At 34.4% G+C, this 27,381-nt stretch overlaps 1 protein-coding gene across 19 annotated transcripts in view; it reads right to left on the bottom strand.

The window, feature by feature from the left end:
* Positions 1–27,381, bottom strand: part of DMD (dystrophin) — a 1,236,775-nt gene that overhangs the window by 148,581 nt on the left and 1,060,813 nt on the right. For all 19 annotated transcript variants that reach the window (XM_072027522.1, XM_072027514.1, XM_038175527.2 and 16 more), the window contains one exon: positions 15,768–15,914. In XM_072027522.1, coding sequence (XP_071883623.1) covers positions 15,768–15,914 — 147 coding nt within the window. The remainder of the gene's footprint in view (positions 1–15,767; positions 15,915–27,381) is intronic.

The following is a 27,381-nucleotide window of genomic DNA, read 5'->3' on the forward strand; positions in this document are numbered from 1 at the left end:
AGTGATTTTTAATGATATCCTAAAACACTTCCCACTAAAACAGGCAAGTTCAACATCTATACAGATGCAACTGTTCAAATTAAAAAAATTTTGATATATTTCTTTCCTAGGCACTCATCTTTATGTCCATTGTTATAGCCTAGCACTGCAAGAATAAATTATATACCTGCTTATCAGCTCCAACTTATTTTCCTATTTTCCATGTTTCAGAAAATCTGTTTTGATATGTGTGTATAAACATACACATCAAAGTGTGTGTTTACAATATTGTATACAATAACTTCTTTCCTTCTTAAATCATCCCAGAACTTAAATTATTCCTGCTATGGTTGGAAGACTTTATAAAAAATATGGCCTTCTTAAATACAGAACAGTACATTAAAAGTACAGGACATTGGTGAGCAAGAGAAAAATGATACTTTAGCTGTATTTGCTTCAACAAGACTACCAGAAACTGCAGATTATTTTTGGAAGCCAAGTTCTGAACTGTATGAAGATCTCTGAGGGCCTTCTTGGAAAATATTTGATGAAATATCATACCTTTTTTTTTCGTTTTCACAAGCAACTGCATGAGATTTAACGCACTGAACAAAGAAGAACTAATGCACCCCAATACCAACATTTTCTTCCGTCTTAAATCCAGTATATGTTCAGCAGCTTTGACTACGTACTCTTTTAGTACACAGTCATGACTACATCATCTAAAGCTACAGATTCGAGGTATATCCAAGTATTTGAGGTATGTAATCACTCATTTGTGTTTGAGTTTCTGTTCAAGATAGAATCAATAACGCTAGAAACGTGAGAAGAGCCTTCAAATAAAAGTTATACTGTCAAGGGATGCAATTTTAATGTAGATTTTTTTTTCCCCTTACTTTTAAAGCTTTAAAATGAAACCTTGGACTTGTTCAAACATTGTTCCCCTGAGAAAATGTACTACAAATCTCAATCTTACATCAGCAAAACCACTTTGCCTGCTAGTTTTGTCACTGTTATGAGCCCTTGAAATTGTTTAGCAACAGAAGTGATATTTTCTTATTAATTGGGAAACAGTTCCTAACTGCTATACTGGCAGCTAACAATTCTCCAATATAATCATATTTGCTATAGTATCTCTATTTAAAATATTCGTATATTCGTACCTTAATAGTTAAGAATTATTCTATTTACATGTATGAATGGAGATTGAATTATCTACTTACTGATTTCCTTGCATTATTAGGAACACTGGAAGTCCTATTCTGAAAACTGTATTTCATACAATATGAGCTGCCTCAGGATACCAAGACACATCTCACCTTAAGATTGTATTAGGTCTGGCTATTGGCCGGACTATGATCTTGGAAGTAAAGAATGAGGGAAGAAATAGTCTGTTAAATTAGTGAGAATTAAAAAGATTGAATGGAATAGCAATAAGCACCAGGAAGCAGAGTTAAGAAAATCCTGTGGATCGAACAACCTTTTGTAAAGCAGAATAAGACCACGTAGTTTTGTAACACACAAGGCACATTACTGATTAATCTGACCTGAATATTATTATTTCAAAGGCAAAACAAAATAAACATCACAATTAATTGTAGCTAGGTACCTGCTTCATACTTGGTAGAAAGGCAAAGCTCTTTTACATTAGCAATTTTCCATAGCTATCGAATAAACTGCAGGATTGAGGTTTTTCTAGAATCTGGACTTTTTTGAGTTCAACAAAGTGTTAACAATGAATATTAATAAATGTCCAGACTTGGGCATCTTGTTCTGCGTTCAGGAACAGGAGATATAGTTGAAATCAATCTGGACATGGGGGTCATTAAGCAAAAAACTTCCAGAAGAGCTTAAAGAGCTTATGACAATAATTAATAATGAGAAAGTATGAAATTGCTTATGATAAATATCTTTGACGACATAGGAGAAATACAGTCCTTTCCAATATTACTGCAAGAGACACTATTATTATTACCAACTAGGGATGTTCTATACCAAACAGGTAATATAAAATACTTGAACTCTTTGTTAGAGGAAACAGATTTTAAAATGGGTGCATATTATTTTCAGAAAGAGTACAATCAAGACCAATTTCTGGATTTGTAATTTTATAGCTCTAACAGGCTGCAGACATTACATCAGCTATCAGAGACACTTAAACTACAGCAACTGTTCCAACAGCAGCACCACCCATCTAATAATTTGGCCAAGTAGGTTGAGATCATGATGATGCTGTACAGTACTTCAGACTTTCTTTTAACAAGTTATTTTGGTTAATTTAGTAGTACTTCCTACTGTTGAGAAAAATGGCTTTTGATTTCATAAACCTAACATCCTGCTTAACTTTTTGGTTTACGTATTATACTATACCCTCATAGAAAATTACTTTTACTGTTTATTTCTCTGAACCCATTTAAGAATGCATAGCAATCAATTTCACTTCAAGCAACCTGCTGTGCCACAAAAAAAAAAATAAAAAAATATTCAATGACAGAAAATGAAAAGTACTGAAAGACTATCCACCTTTTACCTAAAAATCCATCAGTTAGCCAAGTATTCCCATCAGTTAATTGTGTGAAGGCAATCAGCTGATGCTGATGACATAAAAAGTAGCTCTGAGATATTGACCATCTTAGAGGTAAGTGTTCTTATTGAAGTCTGCTAAATGATTATTTTGATGTTTGGAAAAGAAGATATGCTAAAAGTTGGACAAATAGTTAAAATTTCACTCCAACACTTCTACGAAAGCATATTTTTTACTCCTAAGCAGTAACTATTTTATTTCACATATGTTATCTTCTTTGATTAAGTCAAATATTTATATTATGCATGTTAAATACTTATACACCACTTCTGTGTTTTTAGCAGCAAATCTGAGCAGAAAATGTGGTTTCATTTCCTGGAACATAAAACTAAAATCTTACAAAACAAACAAGAAAGCAACATTATTAAAAGAAAGAAAAAAAGCAATCAACTGCTTAGTTGTTCTCTCCCAATAAGATTTCAGTTCTTACAAACTTGCATTTAAGTATAAATTTCATGACAAAATAGCATTGGTCATAATGGCAAAGTTGTTTTTTTCCTAAAATTGAACAGGAGAGAACTGGAAGTTCTATATATACATATAGTTATCCATATGGAAAAGTTGAAGCTGTGGGACAAAGACCATAATATGCACATATGCACTGAAAAGTAAGCCTTTCATAAATGCCAGCAAGTATATATAGATATATACTTAAAAGAACGTGTGGAATGGTAGTTCCAAAATAAATATAAACCATAAGAATGAGGATTTAAACAATCAGGTGCTACTTCTTATAGTTTCTCTGTCAGTATGGAATAAATTAAGATAAATATGCACCTTAAGGAAGGAAAGCAAATGAGGCTGTTTGCTCTAGCTCAAATTTATAACCTGACTAATATGACACTGGAAGGACTTGAAGTCCTTGTACTTTTTGTTCTATTTTGTTGTACAAATCCCAGTATTCTGTAGATAAAGTGCACTGCAGACAAAAAGATGAAGGAACTCTAATGAATGATGCTCAGATGAAAAGAATCAATGAAAAATATCCAGCTGTGCTAAAAAGGCTTCAAATTACCATTTATGCAACTGATGCATGCAATAGGTGTTGGGAAGGAAAAGAAAATTATTATGAGCCTTCTCTTTGGCAAAGTGTCAACGTAATTCACTTTTCAGTCGTAAGGGAAATGTAGGGCAGTGGAAATGATTTCAATCAGAGGAAAGCATATACTACTGGAAATTCTGAGTACTTTCACTGGAAGATTATGATCATCAGTATGTATGTTCAGAAATGCTATGCAAATTTGAATTAATTATAATTATATAGAAATGATTAGTATAATTTATACATCACATATTTCTTCTTCTTCAGGTAGACACAGCCCTACAGTGAATAGGAATGCTTAACCTTTCCTCGTAGTGTTGGGTCATAGGAGAAATACACGATTTCATTTAAATAGTTGCACACCCTGCTCAAATTATGTGTAGGGCTCCAGCCTCTCTACGTGTCCTCACATCTCTCAGAGCAGAGCAGGGAACTGGAGAGGAGCTACATGCTGTGCTGGAAATGCGTAGGCGCCTCTGAAAGTCTACAAAAGAATTGAAGTGTCTTGGGCCCCTGCCCACCTCTCTGAACCTGCTCCTCTGCAACACAGTTTCTTACTTGATCGGTTTCCCTGGGCGTCACAACTAACCTCAACATAACTGCACCCTGCAAAGCCTTGTGAGTGATTGTCTGAAGTGGTACAAGCCAGTGTTGACATGACAGAGTAAGAGGGACAAAAGTTCATGTCGGATAAAAACAAACAATGCCCATCACATACAAGAAGAGAAAAATACATCATTAGTCACCATCTACAGGTTGAGTTTTTAGGTATCTAATCTTGTTATAAATTCTCGAAAACTGAATAAATGTTCAGGGTAGAAAAGCACCTTTCTACTACTTGAAAAAGATTGATAGAAATTTAGCAAATACTTAAATATTTTTTTTTCTTTTCATCTGTTATTTAAAATCCTCAAACAGGAGGAGTTATAAATTGTAAAGACTATCCCAATACATTTTCAATTATATAACTAAATTAATGTAGAGACATTTAATTAAAGTTGCACTAGTTTTTACAAATGCTGTTAATTAAGCTGCTATCTAAAATTAAATCTATCCCAAAACCCTTTTGCATTTCTGCAGCTCATCTGATACAGAAATAATTAAAATTCTAGGAGTTCACCTATGCATCTGAATATTGCAAATCAAATAAATGAATAAATAAAGGAAAGACAAAACCAAAACCTGCTGAATTAGTTTGGGAGACTGCTGCTTCAATGGGATTTACACAATCCTCTGGGTGGGCAGTCAGCATGTGCGAAAACCTCAGAAACAAATCCAGGTTCTCAAACCTGCACAGACTTATTCATTCAGTATTAGAGGCCAGGTACTTCCAAAGATTTTTTCACAAGTGAGGGATAATGAATTGACACGATCAGGAAACAAGGAGAAAAATCTTGCTGACTTGCATGTGCCTTCCACTGAAGTAAACAGGACCAGCACAGGCAAGACAAGCAGTACTTGTGAGCATGCTATCAGGGAGGTAAATTCATTTTCCGTGACCGGAATACCTCTAATCTTCATTTTGGTGGCCTGAAAGATCTCCCTCCCTTCCTTGTTCTCTTAGAGACTTCTTTCTGTCTTTGTCAGGTCCAGGCTTTAGTGGTCAGCTAAATAGAGTTTAAATACAGTCCTAAGAGAGTGACTCAAAATCACCACTTTTTTTTTTAACATAACAAGTAAATGTTTGACTGTTGAGGTACTGGGTGATCCAGAGACAGACGAGCAAATAGCTGGGAGGTCTATCATTGCATTATTTCAGATCAGAGGGCAGTTTTTGAAGAATTACTTCTGGGGGAGGGGGGGAGGGGGGGGAGGAAATACTAATTGACATACAGTTCAAGACTAATATTTATTGTAAAAGACACAGTTCTCTATTAAAACCTTAATGAACTGCAGCAGAACAAGTGATGACTAAGTCAATGGGGTATTCAGGACTGAAACTTGGAGTTGGTCACTTCAACAGTTCACTCTGTAAGCTGGAGCAACCATGAGCATAGTAGAACAGCACTCAGGCAATATCAAGATTACTAATACATGGACATATCTTCTGTTATAGGTCCCTCAGGAGTTCTGAGAATATAGAATAAAATTGTCCTCTGAGGTTAAAGACAAAAATGAAATGCACAAAATGTAGCAACATTTTCTCAACAGGCATTTATTTTCTTCTCTGTCAATATAACTATGGAGAATACAATAATCAAACCGTTTTTTCATGTGCTTCATGCACAAAGTCCTCTTCTGGGAAAGGCATGGATGGGAATACCATGTCTAATGTCAAAAAACTAAGGGTTCAGAAATAAAACAAAGTTGTCTTAATGATTTAGACACCAGATTGAAATCTGAACAGCTTAATTTAAAAAGGAGTATAATTCAGGATCTGGATATAATATATAATGCTAACGCGGCTCAGGCATCTGTCTAGACAAATAAATAAATCGTGTGCAATTCTGTTTAAAATATGAATTCACATAGGTTTACATGCACACAGACTTCCACAGTGTTTAAATCTGCTATCTGAAGTATAAAGTGGAATTGCCCTATCATGTCATGGAGCATAAAAAGAAAGAAAAGAAAAACCAACAACCCTCCAGAGTGTGATATTAACATGCTCACATTTAAAAAGTCTTTGAACTCCATTTTGAAAACCCTTCTGTCCTTGGATGGGGAATATATATATATTTTTTTTGTATACAAAAAATGAATGCTTTTCTTTTCTTCCATTGTAAAATCAGGAGAATGTATACAAATAATAAATGTAGTAAAAATATGTAGAAGCTTGCTGATTGATTAACCCCTGAAATTTGTTTTTCTGCAGGCACTTGTATCACCCTCTGCTATCCTGAGCTTGCAACACAACAGGACTCCAGCAAATTGTGATAATCGCCTCTAACCCTAATCACCATTTTAATCAAAAGAGGTGGAGCAGCCTGGAATTCATACAGCAAGGTTAGCACCAAAACTGTCATTCTATTTGCTAAATACGCAGAGTATGCTGCTAAAAGGTTGAAATGGTTCACACTTTTATTATCTTCACTAGATTACTTTCCAGCATTAATATTTGACAAGTAAAAGAAAAAAAAATCATGAAACTGCTCCGAAGAGCCTTAGAATTCTGCTTAAAGTATGGCTGTATCTGTCACTAACCCTGATCTTAAGCAACCCCCAGGGAAACCAAAAAGTTGTGATTCATAAAACTGCCATGACTAAAAGCCTACCTCATCTGTACCTTATATTTCACTTTTCCTCTTTCCATCTCTTCCATATTACATTATAACTTTTCTGGTTTTGTACTCTGTTTGCTTGTTTAATGACTTTCTTCCTAGACTTTTGTTTAAAAAGTAGTGATATGATTGTAAATAGTGTGACAAACAAGGAGAAGCTTGCATGAAGAGAAAGAAAGCTTCAAGGAGAAAGAGCAATGAGAGAAACTAAAAAGAGCATCAAGGAGATTGGAGGAATTGGAAGATTAAAGGGAAAAGCTGCAGACAACTCTGATTTTGAGCTAGAAGGGATTCAGCAGCTGTCATTAAAAACCTGAAGCTCTGCTTGAGACGTATTGATCAGACTATTTCAATGTTTTCAGCACAACATGGAGGTCCCTATGTTTACTTCAGATTATAGCAATGCGATAGCCTACTCATGAATCGATAGTTGCACCAGCTAATAAATAAATAAATAAATATACATATACATATACATATATATATATATATACACTTTTTTTTAAAAAAAAAAAAAAAAAGAGGAGTGACTGCCTTGTATTTCTTCCTCTCTTCATTTCCAGAAAGGGACTCTGCATTTCACTTGTTCTACTCACCTTCCCACTAGTAACACACAAGTATCAAAATACCATTTGTGCCAAAGGAAGTCAGAAAAAGCTGAGTTTTTCTTTTTTTCATTTTCCTTTTTTCCTTTTTCTTCCCTCCTTCCCTCCTTCCTTTTTTTTTTTTTCCTTTCTTTCATTTATTTCTTTAATTTAAAGAGGACGGTTTATGCTTACAGCTCCTTAATATTGCAGACATATCCTAGCATGTATATCCCAGCAGGGCATGTAAAGATAATAGAGAAGATAGTATCTGTAAGTACGAAGTACTGGACAGTTGTAAACATTCCAGCTAGAACGGTAAGTGAAGAACATCATTATGCTATAGACAACTGCAAGAAGGCATGGTTCTCGGATTTTGTATACAGTATTCTAGTGCTGATGTGCAAAATATATTTTCTAATGAGCAAACACTTCTTTTGGTAAGTAATATTGCTTAGACACTCCTTATTTTCCACCTGAATGTGTCTCACATTTACTTTATAAGATATTTCACAATTCCTAATCACACAGGTCCTTTAAAATGTATTGTACCCTAAAATATAAATGTTAAAGACAAAAATGTGTGAGAGAATGATTCACGTCTCCTACATACCTGATATTACCCATTATTCTTGTAACACCCTTTTTGTTATCACTTCTTCTTGTATATAAAAACTTGTTGTATCTGTCTAATCAACAGGTAATTACATTAGATTTTGGGCAGAAGAGAGAAGGGCAAAAATGAGGAGACAAGAGAACGTTCATACTATCATTTGTTTTCCAACAGAAAGCAAAACACTCCCAAAGATTTCTCATTTCACACTGAGAAAAGAAGAAAGGTCTTGTATCTTGCCTTCCTCTCTAAGTATGCGAATGACATTTTTGTTCTGATGTGACTGTTGTAAGAATAAAAATCCCTCAGCAATGAGCATGATTTATTTTTTTTATAATGCTCTAAGCTCAACAAACCTTCGTAGAAAATAGAATACTCTTAATTATGAATAAATTAACTAAATTAGTAACATGAGATGGATATGCAATTAAGGGACTGTTAATTGAAACTGGAAACACAGCTGTATACAGCTCAGATGAATCACACCAGTAATGACGCAGATGTTTATAAAATGTGATTATGTTTAGCAGGAGCATACTATTGAAACTCCCCAGCCTATTCTTATATTGTGTCGCTGAAATGGTTTTTAAACCCACGAACACCAGGAATCAGGATCTCAGGGATGGCAAATTAGGCTCCCTGGATATGTGAATTAGTGTTGTCTGAATGTCAGCAATTTAATTCTCCAGCTTTCAAAGAATGTAGACATGGGGCCAAAAACAAACATCTGTTAGTTATATGCTCATTCAAAAAGAAAAATATCTCTGGCAAGCTAGAGCTTGTCTGAATATGCGAAAGACAGTAAAATACAGTATCTCTAAGTAGTGACACTGCTGTGTGAATATACCGATCATGTAAATAATATAGCCTGGGAGCTCATGAAATCTACTTTGTTCACAACTGTGAATTCAACTTTGTAGAACTATTCCTCCAAAGAGATAGAAGGATCAGGAACAAATGGTATTTCCTATCTAAAGGCTTAAGAATTAGTTAGCCTTTTGAAAACAGCAAATCTTTTATTTATTTATCTATTTATTTATTTATTTTTATTCTATTAGCTTTTACATCTTTTTTTAGGATGCTCTTCAATAAATACAAGAAATACAATAAGGGGGTTTTCTTCTGGCATCAAAGGCACAAATGTTGCTCCTGGGGTGTACAAGCATATCTGAGATATGCAAGCTCAAAAGGAATAAGAGCACAGTTGTGAAGGATGGCAGTGCAGCCAAAGCCAATGGCCAGTCATGGCCTAGCTCCCACACGCTGTTCTGAAGTCTGCCTCACACCTCGTCCTTCCCATAGCAGTGCTACCACTGAATACCAAAATGCATATTATAGCATGCAAATGGTATACTTGAGTCTGTGATTTGTTTTCTGGTTCAAGTTCACAGACTAACAGTAGTAAATTTTACAGCATCCGTATTTTCCTTAAATATAACCGTGTTTTCAGTAAACATGCTGAATAATGTACTATCGTAGTTTCTGTCCAAAAACCTTTCCATGTCCTGTTTTGTACAGCTCGCATCAGCAAAGCTCGATTAGTTTTGATTCAAGGGTTTTGGCCTGTATAATAATTATAAACACAAATGTACATGAAATAGAATTTGTTTTTCTGGCTCCCTTCTTTAGGGAAGAGGACAGACCCTTACACTATGCAAACTACCAGAACTACTGTCAAATAGAAAGACTACTACGACTTGCATCAAATCAACACTACTTTATTCCCATTTATATCCCCTAAGCTTCATAAGGTTCACAGAAGAGAAATTTTTCTGATCCATAAATGGAGACTTATTTAAAATGTGTACATTCTTGCACAAGGTAGTTAAGATAATTTCAAAAAAATGTGTTGAGTGGCATTGGTAACGCTAAAATTATCACTAAGTCCTGACACCATTAGACATCACGGGCTTATCCCATCAGTTGTGGGAATGACTGAACACGGCGTTGAAGAGAAAAGTGGTCATGATAAAACTGGATTTGTCTCTGTCTTTCAGAAACTTTATTTGCTAGGAGTTGACCTCCTATTCACTGATGAAGAAAAAGGATTAGGTCTTAACTTTTTCAAAGAAGAAACCTGCATGGTTTCTGCAAAAGACCAGTCTGGCATGTCACTAATCCAAATGTCATTCACAACTGAATGAAGTTATGAAGGCTTTATGAGAAAAATGTAAACCCTTTCTCTTTAAAGGTAAACCTAGCCAGCCAAATTCCGGAGTATATTGCAGACAGCTATGACAACTGATGTGCAAACCAAATTCAGTTATCTTAGCTCTTTGGCTGGCAAAAGTACAGACAAAGTCAATTCAGGATTTGAAATGTGATGTTTTGAGATAAGCAACTGGAATGCTGGGATATACAAGAAACACAAAGCTATTTTATGGAAGACACATTCTTCTATTCTGAGTATCCAAAAAATCACTGCACTGCTGAAGCAGTGCTGTAATATCAGCTATATGTCAGATAAGTAGGACAGAACTCACTGTTTGTACGGATGAAAAAAAGTCATAAATGAGTGTAGTGGAGGGGAAAGGACACAACACACTTGAGACCAATATAAGGAATCGGATGGGAGGAAGTGACAACATCAAACTACATCTAATATACTATCTGCAAATGTAGACTTAGGTTTAATGTCCTAGCTTGATTAATACTAATTCTTCATGCTATTTTTTTTTTAAACAAACTGAGCTATGGCAGAGAACCAACTTCAAACATGTAAGAAAACAGAAGAAAAAGGTTGTGTCTTGAAGCTATGCATTTGAGAATTCCCAAACAAAATGCTGTACACCAAAGAATTAATTTCCACAACATATAATTTGTAGGTTGCTATGATTCTCCAGGTACAAAGTACTATGAATAAAAATGAATTTGTAAACTTCAAATCAAAACCCACAATTTATACTATGTTTGTTCTTCAACTAAGGGGTGCATTTCTAAGAGTCATTACAACATCAGTGGTTTATGAAGTAACAGCAAGAACAAGGATCAGATGGGTTAGATGAGCCACTGGAAGCAATGATCATCTCAAAATAATTCCTTTTACCTGTGTTTTCTCAGATGGATCCAATTTCAGAAGTATTTTATAGAAAACATTTGCACACAAAGCACATATGTGGAGTTCAGCTATTTTAAGTCTAAAATGCTTTCTCTTATACTGTTAACTTACTAATACAAGACTTCCAGACTACTCAGAATTTTCCATGCAAGGTCAAGACACTCAGGTTTACTCAAAGTGTGGTGAAAACTCCAGTGGCAATTTTAGAGGGCTCCTGTGAAAATATTCTGAAAATGACATGCATACTAAGGCTGGTTTTAAAGACATTTCATAACTTAATGCTAGTAACATTTTTTAGTATTTTAACCAACATTGTTAATAGCACTTTCTAAACTGGCAGAAATATCTTAACTTCAAGTCTTACCAAAGCAAAAAGATTTAGAAAATATTGCACACATGGTATAGCCCCTAAAGTCTGTAAAGGCTCTCTGTAACCTGCAAGTAGACAGCCTGACATAAAAATACCTGCAGTAATATAATACATAATTGATACGTCAAGACAAAATGAATCAAAGGAGGAAAAAAACATAAGGCTAACATGAACCTTTTGAACTGGAAATTTGCATATTATTTCTCTACCTTAGGCTTTTAATCACTTTAAATGAAGTTTTATTTTAAAAAAATCCAAGCATTTCACAGAAAAGGATCAGCAAAAATGGGGAGAAAGAGGAATACTTTTTGCCAGGTTTACATTCTCTATCTCTAAAAACCTTTAACAGTACTTTGGCACCATGACTTAGAATCTAAGAGGTTTTGTACTGCTTCCAATCACATTTAGAGAGGGCATTTACAGGGCAGCTCTTAACCTATGAATGCTCTATCTGCAATAACCATGTTCCTTCCTATATCTGCTTTAACCTCACTTCAAACCAAAGCAGGGCTGAATGGACAGATGATCTGTGTCAGCAAAGCACATCCCCTCCAGGCTACAGAGCCCAACTAGAGACTGCTACTACTCATCATCCCCCTGCTGTCAAGAGATAGCTGACAACAAATCCTACCCTACCTGACCCTATGCAGTCCTGTCCAACTTTATTTTATTTGAAAGTCTATCCCACAAATTATGAGCTCTGACAGCTGTTAATGTTTTGGCAAGGAAAAGGAGCTGTGATATGGAAGTCAGGATTGAAGATCAACTTATAATTGCAAGTTTCATTTTGTTTTTGTCCTTGTTTGTTTCCACTGTTCTGACTGCTGGTAGCTTTGTGCACTTCCCAGTTCTCACCCTGATCAAGATCACACACTCTTACCTTAAACAACATCTAATTTTCATATTGAGAAGTCTAAACATAGCTGATTGGAATCAGGTCACACACCTAAAAAGGTGTCAAAAAAAAATCAGGCCATATTCTCTCGATGTTGACAAAATATGAAGCAATCTGTGCAATTTCTGCATCTAAGTCAAAAACTCCTAACTCCCATAGTCTTTGCAGAACTGAAACAGACAACTTTAATTCCCCTAGTGTACTTTCCTTGTCAAAGGGACTTCTACAGAAAAAATATATATATTTTTGAGATGTTTGGGTATTATGGATCAAGAATATGAATATTCCCATCTTCAGTACAATTTCAAGAGTGACTAATAAATAAGTTAAAGAGCAGCATACTTCATTTAGCTAAAACTATTTGGCCAAAAAGCAACAAAGCTAGTGGATGCTGGTTTTCAGTGAATATATTTTCTACAGTATCATAACCTCAGTTTTCCCCACTATTCTAAATATAGTGTTGTGTGACTTATATAGATGTGCTGCCAAACATAATCTATAAATGCTGACAGGTGGAAGTAAACTGCATAAGTCTCATTTTGTTAGGAAACAAGACTAATGGATAACAAATGCTATGTCCATTCTCTTCCTATCATTTATCCAATAACCAGATAAATCAGAATATACTTAAAGGCTCTACAACAAGTTACAAAATTTAGGTTGCACAGATAAGATGTATTTTCTTGCATTTCCTAGATTTTCAGTATTTTCCTTTTCAATTATAAACAGCGAATTTTTTTTAATCAAGTATAAACATATAAGAAAAAACATGTCAAAAGAAATTTCTACATGCATATTTAAATGGAAATATAAAATAGGATAAAATACTGTTCTGCATGGTTCTTAAAAACAACAAAAAAATCTTTTGCTCTTGAAAGAGGACAAAATTCTAAAAGAAAGGAAATAAAAAAGAATAACGCAACTTTAAAATTAATGTATTTTTTATAACAAAACCAAAAACATTTACAGTTTTATCAAACTGAAATTCATCACATAGAACATTATAATTCTAACACGGTTTAATTTTTTTTTGCATGTTAGCATGACCATTGATGATAGCCATGTCTGCTTACACTTACTGACACACATTCTTTCACTGACTGCCCTAAAAATGCCACAAAGAACAATGACAATGTCCTCCCATTTCATTAAGAAAGCTTTCCAATTTTTGACACACACATCATTAAAAGAATTGATTCCCTAACCAGACTGCTGGCATTTCTCCACTCACCTGCACAAATAAATAAATAGGATCTCTCAAGAATGAATCAACTGTAAAATGAATCTATATGCATATTTTTGCAGACAAACATTGGGCAAAACTGAGACTCAGGCCACTAGAAATGAAGAAAAATACATGGCTATATGACTTCTGAAGCCTAGTGGCATAGCCAATTAAATAAAGAAGATACCATTCATGAACCATGACAGCTGCGGGTTTGGCGGAAGTCCCATTTCTCATGGAATATACAAAAATTTTTTACTGAAAAGTCTGACGAGAAAACTCAGCTTCCAAAAAGGAACAAAAACTCTCTCTTCTCAGAAGGGGGAACCTGAAACTACTACAATAAGTTTGAAAAGAACTATGATTTTAGCAACACGTTAATTAGTCTAATTATAGATGAGCCAGAATTTTGGCCCCAGATCTTTAGAAAAGTTGTCTCTTGCTCTCATCAACTACTTACAGATGACATAAGTCAAAACATAGCTAAAAAGGAAAAAGTAGAAAAAAAAACACTATTAAAATTAATAAAATTACAGAATAAGAAGAGGAACTGCCAAGGTTATAGAAAGATAATAATACTGGAATATAAAAATTGGAATCCCTTTTAGTGACTTCATCTCCTGTAGAGGAAGAAACATCTATCTTGTTACAGTTGCATTAGCTGCCCCTTTATTCATTTTTATCATTGCCTCAGTTTATATTCGCTGTTTAATTCGGAAATAAATAACTTTCCTTGTAATACAAGATTTGCAGAATCTTAAGGAAGATTTCCCATGTAAGTATATGACTATACCTTTCATGTATAAGATTCACACACAGCAACTAGAAATTTGGACAACTGAACTGTAAGAGAACTGGAAGAGGTTTTTATTTTTCTTTGGAAAAAATTATAACAGAATGCCCTTCATCATATTCAAATCTTAATTAAGCGATTTAGACCTGAAAAACACTTTTTAAACCATTACCATGCCATGTATACATAAATAGACAAAGGATCTGAGAATCTGGTAAAGTTGTCTCAACCAACTGTAAATGTCCTGAATAAACATTTCATTTTCCTTCACACTTCTGCAATATATTAAGGTAAATATAATGACACAACTTCAAAATGTGAAGCAGTGATGCAGAAAAAATAAAAGTAAATAACTTTATAAGAAAAAAAAAAGTAAATATAAAATAAAAGCGATCTTTAAGTACTGGCTTTTACTTTTATTTTATTTCATTACATTTTTTTTAATTTAATTGCATTTACTTACATTTACTTATAACATTACTTCCCTGCTGTGGGAGCTACACCAGCATATACCAGCGCATGCATAAATACACACTCTCTTTCATACACCCTGTTCCTAAAATTCCAAGCCAAGATACAGTGCAGTGATAAGATACAGTGAAGGTATATATTTTTAAGTCTTTCACACGATAAAGTAAATAAATGTGAAACTTAAGTGATAAGTAAACAAAATTTCCAAAGAGGCTGGAAACTTTTCAATATTTAACTTATAGTTTATTCACCTTAATTTCATAATAAATCTTAATATTTTTTCTGCTTTAGAGATCAACTTATAAAATCCCCTTCTGAACAGCTTTAATAGCAGTACCAAATCTTGCTCATCACTGAATGCATGTAATGCCTTGTAATTTTACATTTGATTGCGAGGATGTTACTTTAAAGGCTCCACTGCAGAATCATTAATCTGCCCACGCAGAAAATATTTAAAACCACTGCTCCTGAAAATTATTTAAACTATAGTAAAAGGAATGAAGGAGCTAAAGTAAACTGTCTTGTGTGAATCTTCCACATATACTACAAAAATATCAGTAACACATGGATAAGTCAGTTAAAAGAAATGATCACATGATATATTTGGCAGCAAGAATTTCTAAGTATTAATATTAAAGAGTAAATAAACTTTTAAGAATTTTAACTGTATAAGAACTTTAACTGCATGAAAAACTGGGTTAACTGATTTCTACTTCTTGATAAAAGCACGCAGAAGTATATGAAAATACAGTGTTAGCTTTACCTCCTGTTTTCTCATAGGAACAGAATTATTGAAAGTGCTTTTCCAGTACCAACCTGTTTCCTCTTTCATTCATTTAGTAACCCTTTAGTTCCCCAAAGAGAAAACAACCACACAGAAGGAAAAAAAATGCATCAGAGCAGCATAAAGAAAACAGCTATGGGAAACCTACCTGTAGCACCTTCCATCTTGTGTTCAGATCTTCCACACAGCTGAGATTGTATGGGGAGAGCTGAATATCAGGGGGAGTGAACCGTTGAGCCAGCTCATTGACTTGATGCACCTTCTCTTTAAGCGGCACAATTTCAGCTCGATAAACCTGTGCAAATTAAACATCGTAAATAAAGATAAGAAATAACTTCAAAAACTATTGTCTCTGCTACCAGCTGATTAGCAAGATAAAGGTGTTCCATGCTGCTGAAAGGAAGGGGTGCACTAGTCATGAAACAGGTAAGTCTTCTCATATAACAGCATGGGCTGTAGGGCTCAAGGGTAAGGCCTAGCATTTAAGAAGGTGATAGAAATTTGGAGCCTTCACTGCAATTTTTGGCTGGTTAAACCAAATCCCTAAGCAGAACACCCACTGGACTGTTCACTGTAGTGCAAGCTTCTCTCTGTCTCATTGTTTACATGTGCATGATGTGTTCCTCAGGGTAGACAGGAGGGACAAACGCTCTTTAATGCATGAAAGTATGGGAAGACTGGTTCCCAAATACATTGAATTAAATAAATAAATAAATAAATAAAAAGCAATGCTTAAATTGTGTTCATGGTCTTACCTGGGGTATCTTGTGTATTACATATAAAAAGTTTGAAGAGAGGAGAGAAAGAAGAGGAAGTAGAGGAGAGGAAAGAAGGGAGGGAGGGAAAAATAACAACAAAGCAGAACCTTCTTTCTATGAATACCAAACTAGCTTTCATGACTCATATTTCAGAAAAATAATGTATCTTGTGAGATAACCATTAGAACTATGCATAAGAACAGTCCGATTAATAATTTCAGAAATGTATGTGATAACCAAAAGCTGCTAGTTGCTGTCTCTTGATTTTAAAATCAACAACCTGCTGATGATGCTACCATGATGTATTAGAATAAATTCAGTTAAATTCAGGGCACCGTGACTCCACTGAAGAGACGTTGCTCTATGCAGATTTCCCACTGTTCCATATCTATCTTTTCTAAGGAGACATTTATGAATCTTTTACATGACAAATTGTGTCAAAATGTACCAACGAGCCATTTCTAAGGGGAAAATTCTGTCATTTTCAGGACCACTTTTTCTTGCCCTACGATGTCTGCTCACAAAGGCAGGATAATTTATTTGCTGTATTAGTCTTGCTTTCCAGCTCCTTTCTCTCAGCATTTTTAATACAGAACACATATGGTTTGCATCTCATTTTGGGTAATCAGAAAACCTGAAATGATTTCCTAATAATCATTTCACCAACATGTAATGCAAACATCAAAAATCCTCACAAAGTATCTCTGTAAACCTTAAATGTAAATTGTATTAAGACACTCACAGACATTAGGATGTCTGTGTACATGAACGGTACAGTGTACATGAACTGTACTAAAGGCAAAAAGCATTGAAAAATTGTTCCTCAAATTTCTCTCAAAAACAGATCTGTGTCCTCTAATTATGCTAAATTGCTCTACAATATAAGGAGTTAGATAGACTTCAATGGCATTCATGTATAGTGAGGCATTCATGTATAGTGAATAACTAAATATAAATTCATAAAATGCACAAACAGAAGTGATGGGCATTTTGTAAAGGTAAATGCAGAGAATGACACAAATGCCATGATATGACAGAAGAGGCATGTATCACGTTCATGCCATACAATTCACTTCTCCATCACACCTGTTTCATACCATTGGAACACAGATGATGTTACTGGGAAAAACACAGATTTATAGTGTCGTGAGGAGAGCAAGACCAGAGGTAAAAAGAAAAGGAAAAAATCTAGCATGTTTGATTTTATCCCACAGAGTTATATATTTGCTTAATCTGATCATTTAAGCCAATAATTGAGTTCAGAAGAACAAAAACATGCTTTAAATATAGGCTTTTGTTCCAAGGCTGGAGATATGTATATCACAGTGTGAGAATTTAGCTTGCAAATAATTATTTCACTTTTTTTTTTTTTTTTCTATGACTTGTCAGATTTAGTGGCCTAGGGTCTTTGGCCACAAGTCTGTCATTTATGATTGGGATGGTCACATGGGTTCTGCCAGTGTTACCTGTTTTCCAAGAAGAGTGAACATCTTTTAGCTAGTGATACCAATGCCCACATAGTATATGAATTTAAAATACTGTTAGAAAAAATGGAGAGCATCTACTGCAAAGATCAGGTCCTGCAATAAAACAGTTCCTGCATTAAGCCAACTTAATTTGCTATTAATTTCTATGTCCATAGGATCAAGCTTGGATTGAAAAATTCATTGCCCAGGCAAAGCACGTACGTTTAAGCTTAAACACTGATTGTTTTTAAGCATGCACTGAAGTATCTTGCAGATTTCAGACCAATTATTTCAATCTGTAATGTTGACTTGAAAATACTGGTCTCACTTAGGATTGACACAAATGATTCTGTAAATCATACAATCATTATACCTAAATTAAGGTGAAATAGAAGATTTGTCATGATTTGTCAACATGTTTTAGTGAGCAGAGCATACCTTATTTTACAGAGAGAGAAAGCTTATGAACAGAAGCAAGTCATGAGACAAAATAAATAAATAAATAAATCAAAGAAATACATGAAAGTAAATATGAAAACATATCTCCACGTATTTTGGACATTATTTCCTTATTAATCATTTTTTTGTTTCTTTAGGAATATTGACTTTTGTAGTTATGCTGATTTTCCAACGTACAAAATATAATAGCATTTTCAATGTCTCTAAATTTGATAGTCTGTTTTCTATTATTACTAAGCCTGAGTTTTTACTAGCATTTGTGTTAGTTATAATGACCAAAATTTGTAAGAAACACCAAAAACGAAAGAATTCTAATTAATGCATGGCTATCTAATTAATGCTAATAATTTTACAATTAAAAACTGAAGACAGAAAATAAAAAAAATATCCTTAGGAAGACTTGTCATGTGATATTGTATGATTAAAAACATCAGCCACTACAATACTATGGTGAGCAACAGTTTATCACAAACAGTCCACCAGTCCACCAGTCCACCAGAACCATACATGATTCTAGAGCTAGGTTTTTGTTTTTGTTTGAGTGAAATTTTGTATGAATTCATTTTTTTCCCACACTAAGTATTCAAACAATTTTAAGAAATAGTAATCATTTATGTTATACAATAATTTTCATCTATAGAAGCAGAAATTTGGAATTTCTACTTATCTGCGATTTTCATTAGTATGATTAAAATCTTTTACAGTAATGTTTATATTTTTAATAATCAGTTTGTATTCAGACTCTTTCATTTTTCCATTACTTTTTCTTTCTACATAAAGAATACCAAATCTATCATATGTTCATAGCAAAAAAAAAAAAAGTTAACTATAGTGTTAGTAATTTAAAAACAAATGTACATGGTGAGTAGTATTCCACTACCACAACGAGAGGCCTATTTGAACCAATTAAATGGCTCAGGATGTAAATGACTTCTCAGTGTGAACAGCGATAGGAGAAACAGCCCCAAATTATCTTCATTATGACTGTCCCTATGCAAGAAAGAATTTCAATGCTATGTACTACTGTAGGTGGTAGATTGGATTTTAAATGATCCGTACAGTCCTGTTAGAAAATATTTTAAAAAGCTTTGGAAAATTAGCAAGGACTCCAGAAGACATACCACAGCCAGCCAAATAGTAGGAGTCTAGAGCATAACAGCAGCCATAACAAAAAAAGCAGCAGCTAGATGAAAAGCTCATCTTGCCCATTCTGTCTCTGAGAGCAACATTTGCTTGGGGAAGAAGGAAAGTCTGGGAAACCTTGAGTATCCCCGCTCCTTGCTGTACTCTTCCAGCTCAGCAATTTGGGGCTCAGAGATTCTGGAGCCAGAATTTGTCTCTCTTTTTCAATTAGATTTTGAAGAATTATTCTTACATGAAATTATCTACTTGATTTTTGAACTAACATAGGCTTTTACCATCGAAAATAGTCTATAAACTCAATGTTTAGAATGTTTAGGTTAAAGAACCACCTCTTATGTTTTTTTTTTGTTGTTTTTGTTTTTGTTGTTTTTGTTTTTTGTTTTTTGTTTTTTTTTTTAATGTATCACTTGAAATCTTCTCCCATTCTTAGCTCATGAGAGACAATAATCAATCTTTCTTAGCAGACTTTCTTTGTGCTATTCCAGACTTTATAAAACCTTTATCATATTTACTCCTTCCAGGTTTATATTCAAAAATTGACATATCCAATTAAATGTGTATATAAAGAAGATATTTAGATCTGAGCTAGTCACCATATAGTGCCTTTATATTCAATCACTGATCAAAACAGAAGCTGAACATAACATATATATATATTTTTTTTTACTAAAGGATGGCATGAATCACATTCTGAATTACAGAGATTAAACTGAGAAGATTTGCATTCACTAGAGTGGGAACCTAGACAACTAGATCATACACAGACACCTACCTGGCAGATGTGAAATTACACAAAATAAATCATGTTCCTACTTCATTTTTACTGTCCTTGTGCAGGAGCTTTCCATACTTTTGATCAGATATATTTTTGAAATTGGTGGACTAGAACACTGCCTACAATATACAAGATACAAGGTCTTATACTATGGTATAATGATATTTTTTGCTTTACCAAGTATTCCTAGCATTTGATTTGGCATTCTGAATAGTGGTGAGTATTAAAGTGCTGGAAGTGCCGAGTGGTTTCAGAGAACCAGGGCTTACAATTCCAAGATCTCTCTCATGAGTGTTAAAGGAATATTTAAAAGGGCTAAATGAGAGCTCATTACTGTGCATATAAAATTGGGATTCGTTTTCTAAATGCATTGCTTAACATTTATCAACACTGATTTTCATCTGCTACCACTTTATTTCCATCCTGTACTGTGAGGTCCTTCTATAGGTGTTTGCAATTCATCCCCTCCTGAAGGGCTTTAAATAGGTTTGTATCATCAACATGATATGTCACTGCGTTATTCATTCTCCTTTTCAGTTCATTTATGTGCATACTAGACAGAGTAGACCTTCTTGAGTGCAGTGGCACTCATTAGGAAAACTGAACGTTAACCTCTGCTTTCTATTTTCTGCCTTTTACAGGAAATAAATAACTAGATAAGTGGTTATTAATCCTTATACTTTCTCTTGTATCCCACAGTATTTTTAGGTACAATATTTTTGAAATCATTTTGGAACCCCCAAACGCCAATACCCCATTGTCGACATGCTCACTGTTTTCTTGAAGGCACACTAAGAGATGTATGGCTTACCTACTTTTATAAAAGCTACATTGTCTCTTCTACAGTATACTTTTTTTCCCAAATTTCTTGGTTTGTAGGTCCACAGTCCTGATTATATGCACTATAGATGGATGTACTATAGATGCAATATTTGCCACCTTCCAGTCCTCATAATATACTAATTTTAAGCAATAAAACAGTGTTGTTAATAAAATAGCTGTTTTATTCTTTAATTTCATTAGAACTCTTGACTGAATAATTACCTAGTTCTGTAACATGGTAGTCTTAATCTTATTATTTTGTTCTATGGATACTTTTTAAAAACATATTTCTTTACACTTTTCTTTAGTCACCCCAGCTTTCAAGGTCTTCTGAAAATCCTTCTATTTAAAGGAGATGGATTTGTTTTCAGCTTCCATCATAGTGTCTCCATGGTGTCTTCAAATTGTACTCTTTTTGGATTCTTTTAAGCAGAGTTCCTCATTTGTGTATAGTTCTCCTGTGAACTGAATGTCGCTGTGGTGGATAGTTTTATTATTTTTGTTTTTGATTTGTTTTTATTTTGTTTTATCCCTGCAAAAATGTTGACCTTTAATCCATAATGATCCGTATTATGATAGCAATGTTTTGAACCTGTATTGCTTAGTACCATGCAAAATATTTCTTCTCCCATTTGTGGCCAACCTAAGAGGTTACTCCATGAAGCACTGATTTATTTATTTATTTATTATATATTTTAAAATGTAATCTTAAAAGCATGCTCTAACAAGGCACTTACTGTAATTTTCCTTCTTTAAATGTCTCCCTTACCAATTATCTTATTAGTGTTCCCTAACACTCCATATTTTCTATTTGGCGATGGAATTTCAAATTCCAAAGGATTTTAGGCTAGTTTGATAAAATTAATTCACCTTTGTGATTTGATTCCTAACCTTCATAAAATATAGCATTAGGCCACCACTGTCAGAAACTTACTCTTTCTTTAGTGTGCAATTTGTAACTTGGATGTTACAACAGATGTTACTACTTATTTATTTCCATCAGTTTTCTGATATGTGCATATTACATTTATGTTTGAAACCAAGTATTTTCATTCCCACATCTTATCTTTTCAGCTGTGGTATTTTTAACCCCAGATGATCACACTGAATGATATGCTTTCCATGCTCATCTATCCCTTGAAGTATTTTATACCCTTTTAGAACTCAAGTGCCAGTTGATTGGTTTCTTACTTATGTCAGAATATGCAGATTAACCACTCTCTCCTACACACTCACCCTCCACCCCCACAATAATTTTCAGGTCCTTTTCCGTTAAAGTTGTTAGTGCTTTGGGTATCCTGTTGAATAAACAAATAAATTTAAAAAACTGTAAAAGCCACCACACAGCCCTCAACTCTTTTTGGAATACCAACTCTCTGAGCAAAGAGCGAAGTTGTTTAAACATTATTACTTTGTTGTTGCTGTTGTTGTTATTGTCCTTCTACGCATGTCCTATTTCACATGCCATCTTGTTTTGGTTTTGTTTTTCCTTTCTCTTGTTTATTGGTCTCTATCATATAGAAAAGCACTGACTTCCCCTTTGGAAGGCTGCCCAATGATCAGAAGGGAGCTAAAGATACAAAAGTCTAAGTCTTTATACATAAAGACCTCACCAAATGGAGATGCCTTTTGTCAATGCTATGAAAAGGACATGTTTTGTTTAGGATTCATAAATCAGTTTCTTGAAAACTGTAAGGAAATTCATGACTCATTTAAGTGGAAGAGTAAATAAACAGTGAATTAGCTTATTTCAATAACAATAGAGATATTATATACTTTGCTAGCCTCAGGGAGTTTCCATCACAAAATTCATAAGTGAAAATTCAGGAAGGAATACTGACTATACAATGCGCAATTTCTGTTTCTTGACCCCTCTTCTCCCTCAGCCACATGTGCAACAGCTGATAACGAGCCAAACATAGAATTCGTGAATCCAACCAAAATTAAATCAAGGGCCTGTAACTTCTGTCCCACTGAAGTTAATGGAATAGTGTGACTAAATTCCCCTATGTTACTTGGAAAGCATACCCTGAAGAGGAAGTGTATTCTCAGAACAAGACTTGTTCTTTATGCAATGAGAAAAAAATGTAAAGTAAAATACAGGCTGGCTTTTATTTATTGTTTGCTAACGTGAATTGTCAGTGCTTCAATAAAATTGCTTTTTCTCTTACCAAGCTGATTCTTACTGATCCCTCTATCTACCATATATGTTTAAATGTAGTCCAGCACAGAGAACCTCAATGCCTTGTCAGAGCAGATAGCAACAATGCAGCTGTACCATGAGCAAGAAATTACTGTTGCTTAGCATTCATATCGATAAAAGGAACACAAAAGCATGTACATAGTAAGTCATATTCTCATGTACATGTCAGTAGTACTGAGACTGAGTTTAGCTGTGTTTGTATTAAAAATTATATTAAATAAACAGAAACTATCTAGTAATTACCATCTAATAAATACCATCTAATAATTTTCAATCATGAAGTTAATAACAAGTAATTGAGATTTTCAACAATGATTTTCAAATCCAGTCACTACTCTTAACATCTCCTCGTTATTTGAAACATTTTTTACAATGAAAAATAGCTTGGGAGCAGGTTTTTTTTTTTTTTTGTGTGTGTGTGTTACTTTTTTTTTTTTTATGGCGTTAACAACATTTTAAATTATGTTTACAAGCTTAGGAAAATCTCTGTAAGACCATGTGTAAACAATTATGCTACAACTATAAACATTGCTTTCCCACTATCTTCGCATCCTATACACATTACTAAAGATCAAATGTTCTTAACATTTCCCATACACATGTACGGAGGGATCATTAATTTCATCAGATATATAACAACGCCCATCTCTTGCTGGAAAGAAAAATTAAAGGAGACAAAGTTCATTTTACCAAAGCACGTAATACTTCAAATGTTCAACTCTAGCTTCTGGAAATGAGTCTCTGTCTTTTCTTTTTGGTTATGGATGAGACAGAAATAGATGCCTGCCTAAGATGTTAAAGGCAATTTGGTTTTAATCTCCACCTTTTCTTCTCAGATTTTATGGCATGGCAATTACAGCAATTACAGGCTTGATTTGAACACTATACAGGTTTGCTCTGAGTACTACATGGGAAATTGATCTCAAAGCTAATTTCTCCCAAAGATGGTATATACAAGACTTCAGAAGATAATAACCTCTTTCACAGAGCTTGAGGTGAGACTGAATGACCTGTCTTCTTTCCTGCCCTTCTTGAAGATGGGACTGACATTTGCTCTCCTTCAGTCTTCAGGAATCTCTCCAGTTAGTTGACCTTTTTAAGATAATTGAGAGTTGCAGTGGCATCTGCCAGCTCACCCAACATTTGTGGGTTCATCCCATCAAGATGCATGGACTTATGTACATCCAGAATTATGAGCAAGAGAAGTTCGTCCTCTTATATACTCCACTTATATGTTCTGACACTTATTAATATGAAGCACTTCTCAAGAAGAGGACAATATTTTCCCAGATCTGTGAGACACACACAGAGCAGTGGCCTCATACTAGCCTGGCATTTTCTTTGAGTTCCCTCACATGGAAGAGTCTTCCATTAAGACAGATCTGTGCTACACCTCAATTCTCATAAGCAGTGAAAAAGACAGAAAAGGATATCTGGCAATGTGATGAACATATGAGATGGCTTACGGAGAAAAGCCCTCATGTGTCAAATGAACTTGTGGTGTATTGGGTTTTTATACCACCAGCAGCTGCATCAGAGCAGCATCCACTTGCACAGGGAGATGAGGTCTTCTTATATCTCAGCCTCAGCAGGTTCCCAGCACTGACATTTCTCTACCTGAGCTCCCTCAGTGTTCAAGCAGAGTAATATTCATAGACCAGAATGCACCTTTAGGTTTGTATCTAAAACTATCAAAGGTAGAACAAATTGTTGTATTCTACCTAGGACAGTTGAACAGTCCCTATTTTTTCATTAAAAAATAATAATTTTCCCTTCTGATAGGTTTAGTGTATACTGATTCAAGTTTCAGTGAAACCTGAGATTGTCAGCTGCTAGTCCAATATGCTACACTTAGCTTCCTTTTAAACTCACATTGTATTTTTATTTTATTCTAGTGTTCCTGGGGACAGGCAGTGTTGAAACAAAATGGATTTTAGCTGATTTGATTTTCCATTCTGTATATTGTTATAAACTGAGAAATGACCAAGCAAAAATGCACCAGAGTAGAATATAAATCCTTTTCAGGGATAAAAATAGTTCAAAGGGAAGAAAGAAATAAAATGCCTTTTATTCCAATCCCATTCTGAATTCTGTATCTCTGAATCTGATAAAACATTAAATTTTCCAGAAGGTATTTAATTCCTACAACTTTAAAAATGAAATGTGTATTTGCTAAAAAGTAAGGATATTAGAAGTGGAATATAATAAATAAATAAGGAACAAATACCATTAATTATTTTTCTGATTTATCAAAGGGGAGAAGCCAGAGGAGGTTCAGACTGATATCAGGAAAAATTTCTTTACCATGAGGGTGGTCAAACACTGGAACAGGCTTCCTAGTGAAGTGGTTGATACCCTGTGCCTGTCAATGCTCAAGAGGTATTTGGATAACGCCCTCAATAATGTAGTTTAACTTCTGATTAGCCCTGAAGTGGTCAGGCAGTTGGGCTTGATGATCTTTGAAGGTCCCTTTCAACTGAACTATTCTAGTCTATTCTACTCTATTTGGAGCAATTTAATAACTAGAAAGAAAGACAGAAACAAAGACAGACAGACATTAGGATGTCAACAAATAGAAGCACATTAATAGGTGGAAATATCCTGAAAAACATATCACTTTGTTATGATATGGGCTGCTATGAACTTTTGCAGTTTTATGATCCCTGAATAAAGACAATCCATGCTATTGCATTGTAATGTATTCTGAAATTTTGTTCTCCTGCATGGAGGGGGAAAAGTACATGGCCACATTTTGCTTGTAATCCACTGTTAGAACTATAGCCATGACATGGCAAAGGCTGTCCTTGCTAAATTGTCCATAAACAGTTCTGCACCATTTTTTCACATAATCAAAGTCAGTCACTCAGTTATTTTGTGACCAAGAAGCTAATATGGCAATTACGAGATGGAGTGCCTAGGAACCAACTTGAAGCTTTTCAAATTGTAATCTGAAAGTCTGACACATGCTGCTTGGAAGACATTAAAAATATAAATTTTTACAAGGGAAATTTTTTAAATAATATGGTTTCATTCAGCACTATCAAAGCTAAAAGCACTTGAAAAGATAAATATGTTAAAGGTCCTTGAGCTTCACTCAAATCTACTTTTAAACCATTGGTCTTTACAAGTTAACTAGTAAACAATGTGTATTAAACATACACAAACATAGAAGGTTGAGTAATGTATGTTATCAAAAGCTCTTTCAGGCAATAGAGACTCACACAAATTCTCCTTGCCCTAACAAAAAAGTAAACTAAAAAAATCTACTATAAAGTAAATCCCTATTGTGTTGTAAGGTAGCGTGTTATTTTAAAGGTAAATGTAGTATTTCACAGACAAAAAAGAAGGAAGCAGTTTAAAACAGGTTACAATAGCTGCATCATGATATTACAAACCACCGCAAGCTTCCAGACATCAGCAGGCAGAATTTGTATTTCAAAACCTAGGATGAAAAATATAGATTCCTGGCATGGAACATGCCATTCAACAGCTAGCTTAAATGCTACTAAGACAGACTGTATTCTGACATGCAACTAACATTAAAAGAATTCAGACCAGAAGCTTCAAAAACTCTTCCTCTCCTTTTTAATAAAAAAAACATACACAGATTAAGAATTTTTACTACTTTTAGAAAGGGAGACTTTTATTTTTTTCCTTTGCAGAGCTTAATACCAGAAGGAGTTGTTATATTTCATCCAAACTTTAACCTCCAAAGAGTGCAGATCAGAAAGACTGTTAGGTCCTTTCCTAATCTGGTATTTTCCATTTTTTAAATTAATATCATAACTCTCTTCTACACCACTACTATATGATGGGTGGGGTGAAACTTCAATCTCCAAGACAAGGTGGAAATTCCTTGGCTTCTTCTTTCTAATGAGAACATCCTCAAAAACACCAGAAAATGGAATACATTTTTAAAGGTAGACTTTAGTAGAACATAACCTAGAACAATTTACTTTTTATGCTAATGTAGGAGGAAGAATGCTTAAATAAAATACTAATAATGAGACAGTTAAATGAAACTTAAAAAATGTAATACGTTTAGGATTTTAAAGTAGCACCCTTCCAGGCATTCAGGTTGAAACCCTTTTGGGTGGGAGGCTGCCCTGCCACATCTGGAGGGAGAGCAGGCTGCA

This window comes from Anas platyrhynchos, chromosome 1 (assembly GCF_047663525.1).
Source record: "Anas platyrhynchos isolate ZD024472 breed Pekin duck chromosome 1, IASCAAS_PekinDuck_T2T, whole genome shotgun sequence".
NCBI classification, from domain to species: Eukaryota; Metazoa; Chordata; class Aves; order Anseriformes; family Anatidae; genus Anas; species Anas platyrhynchos.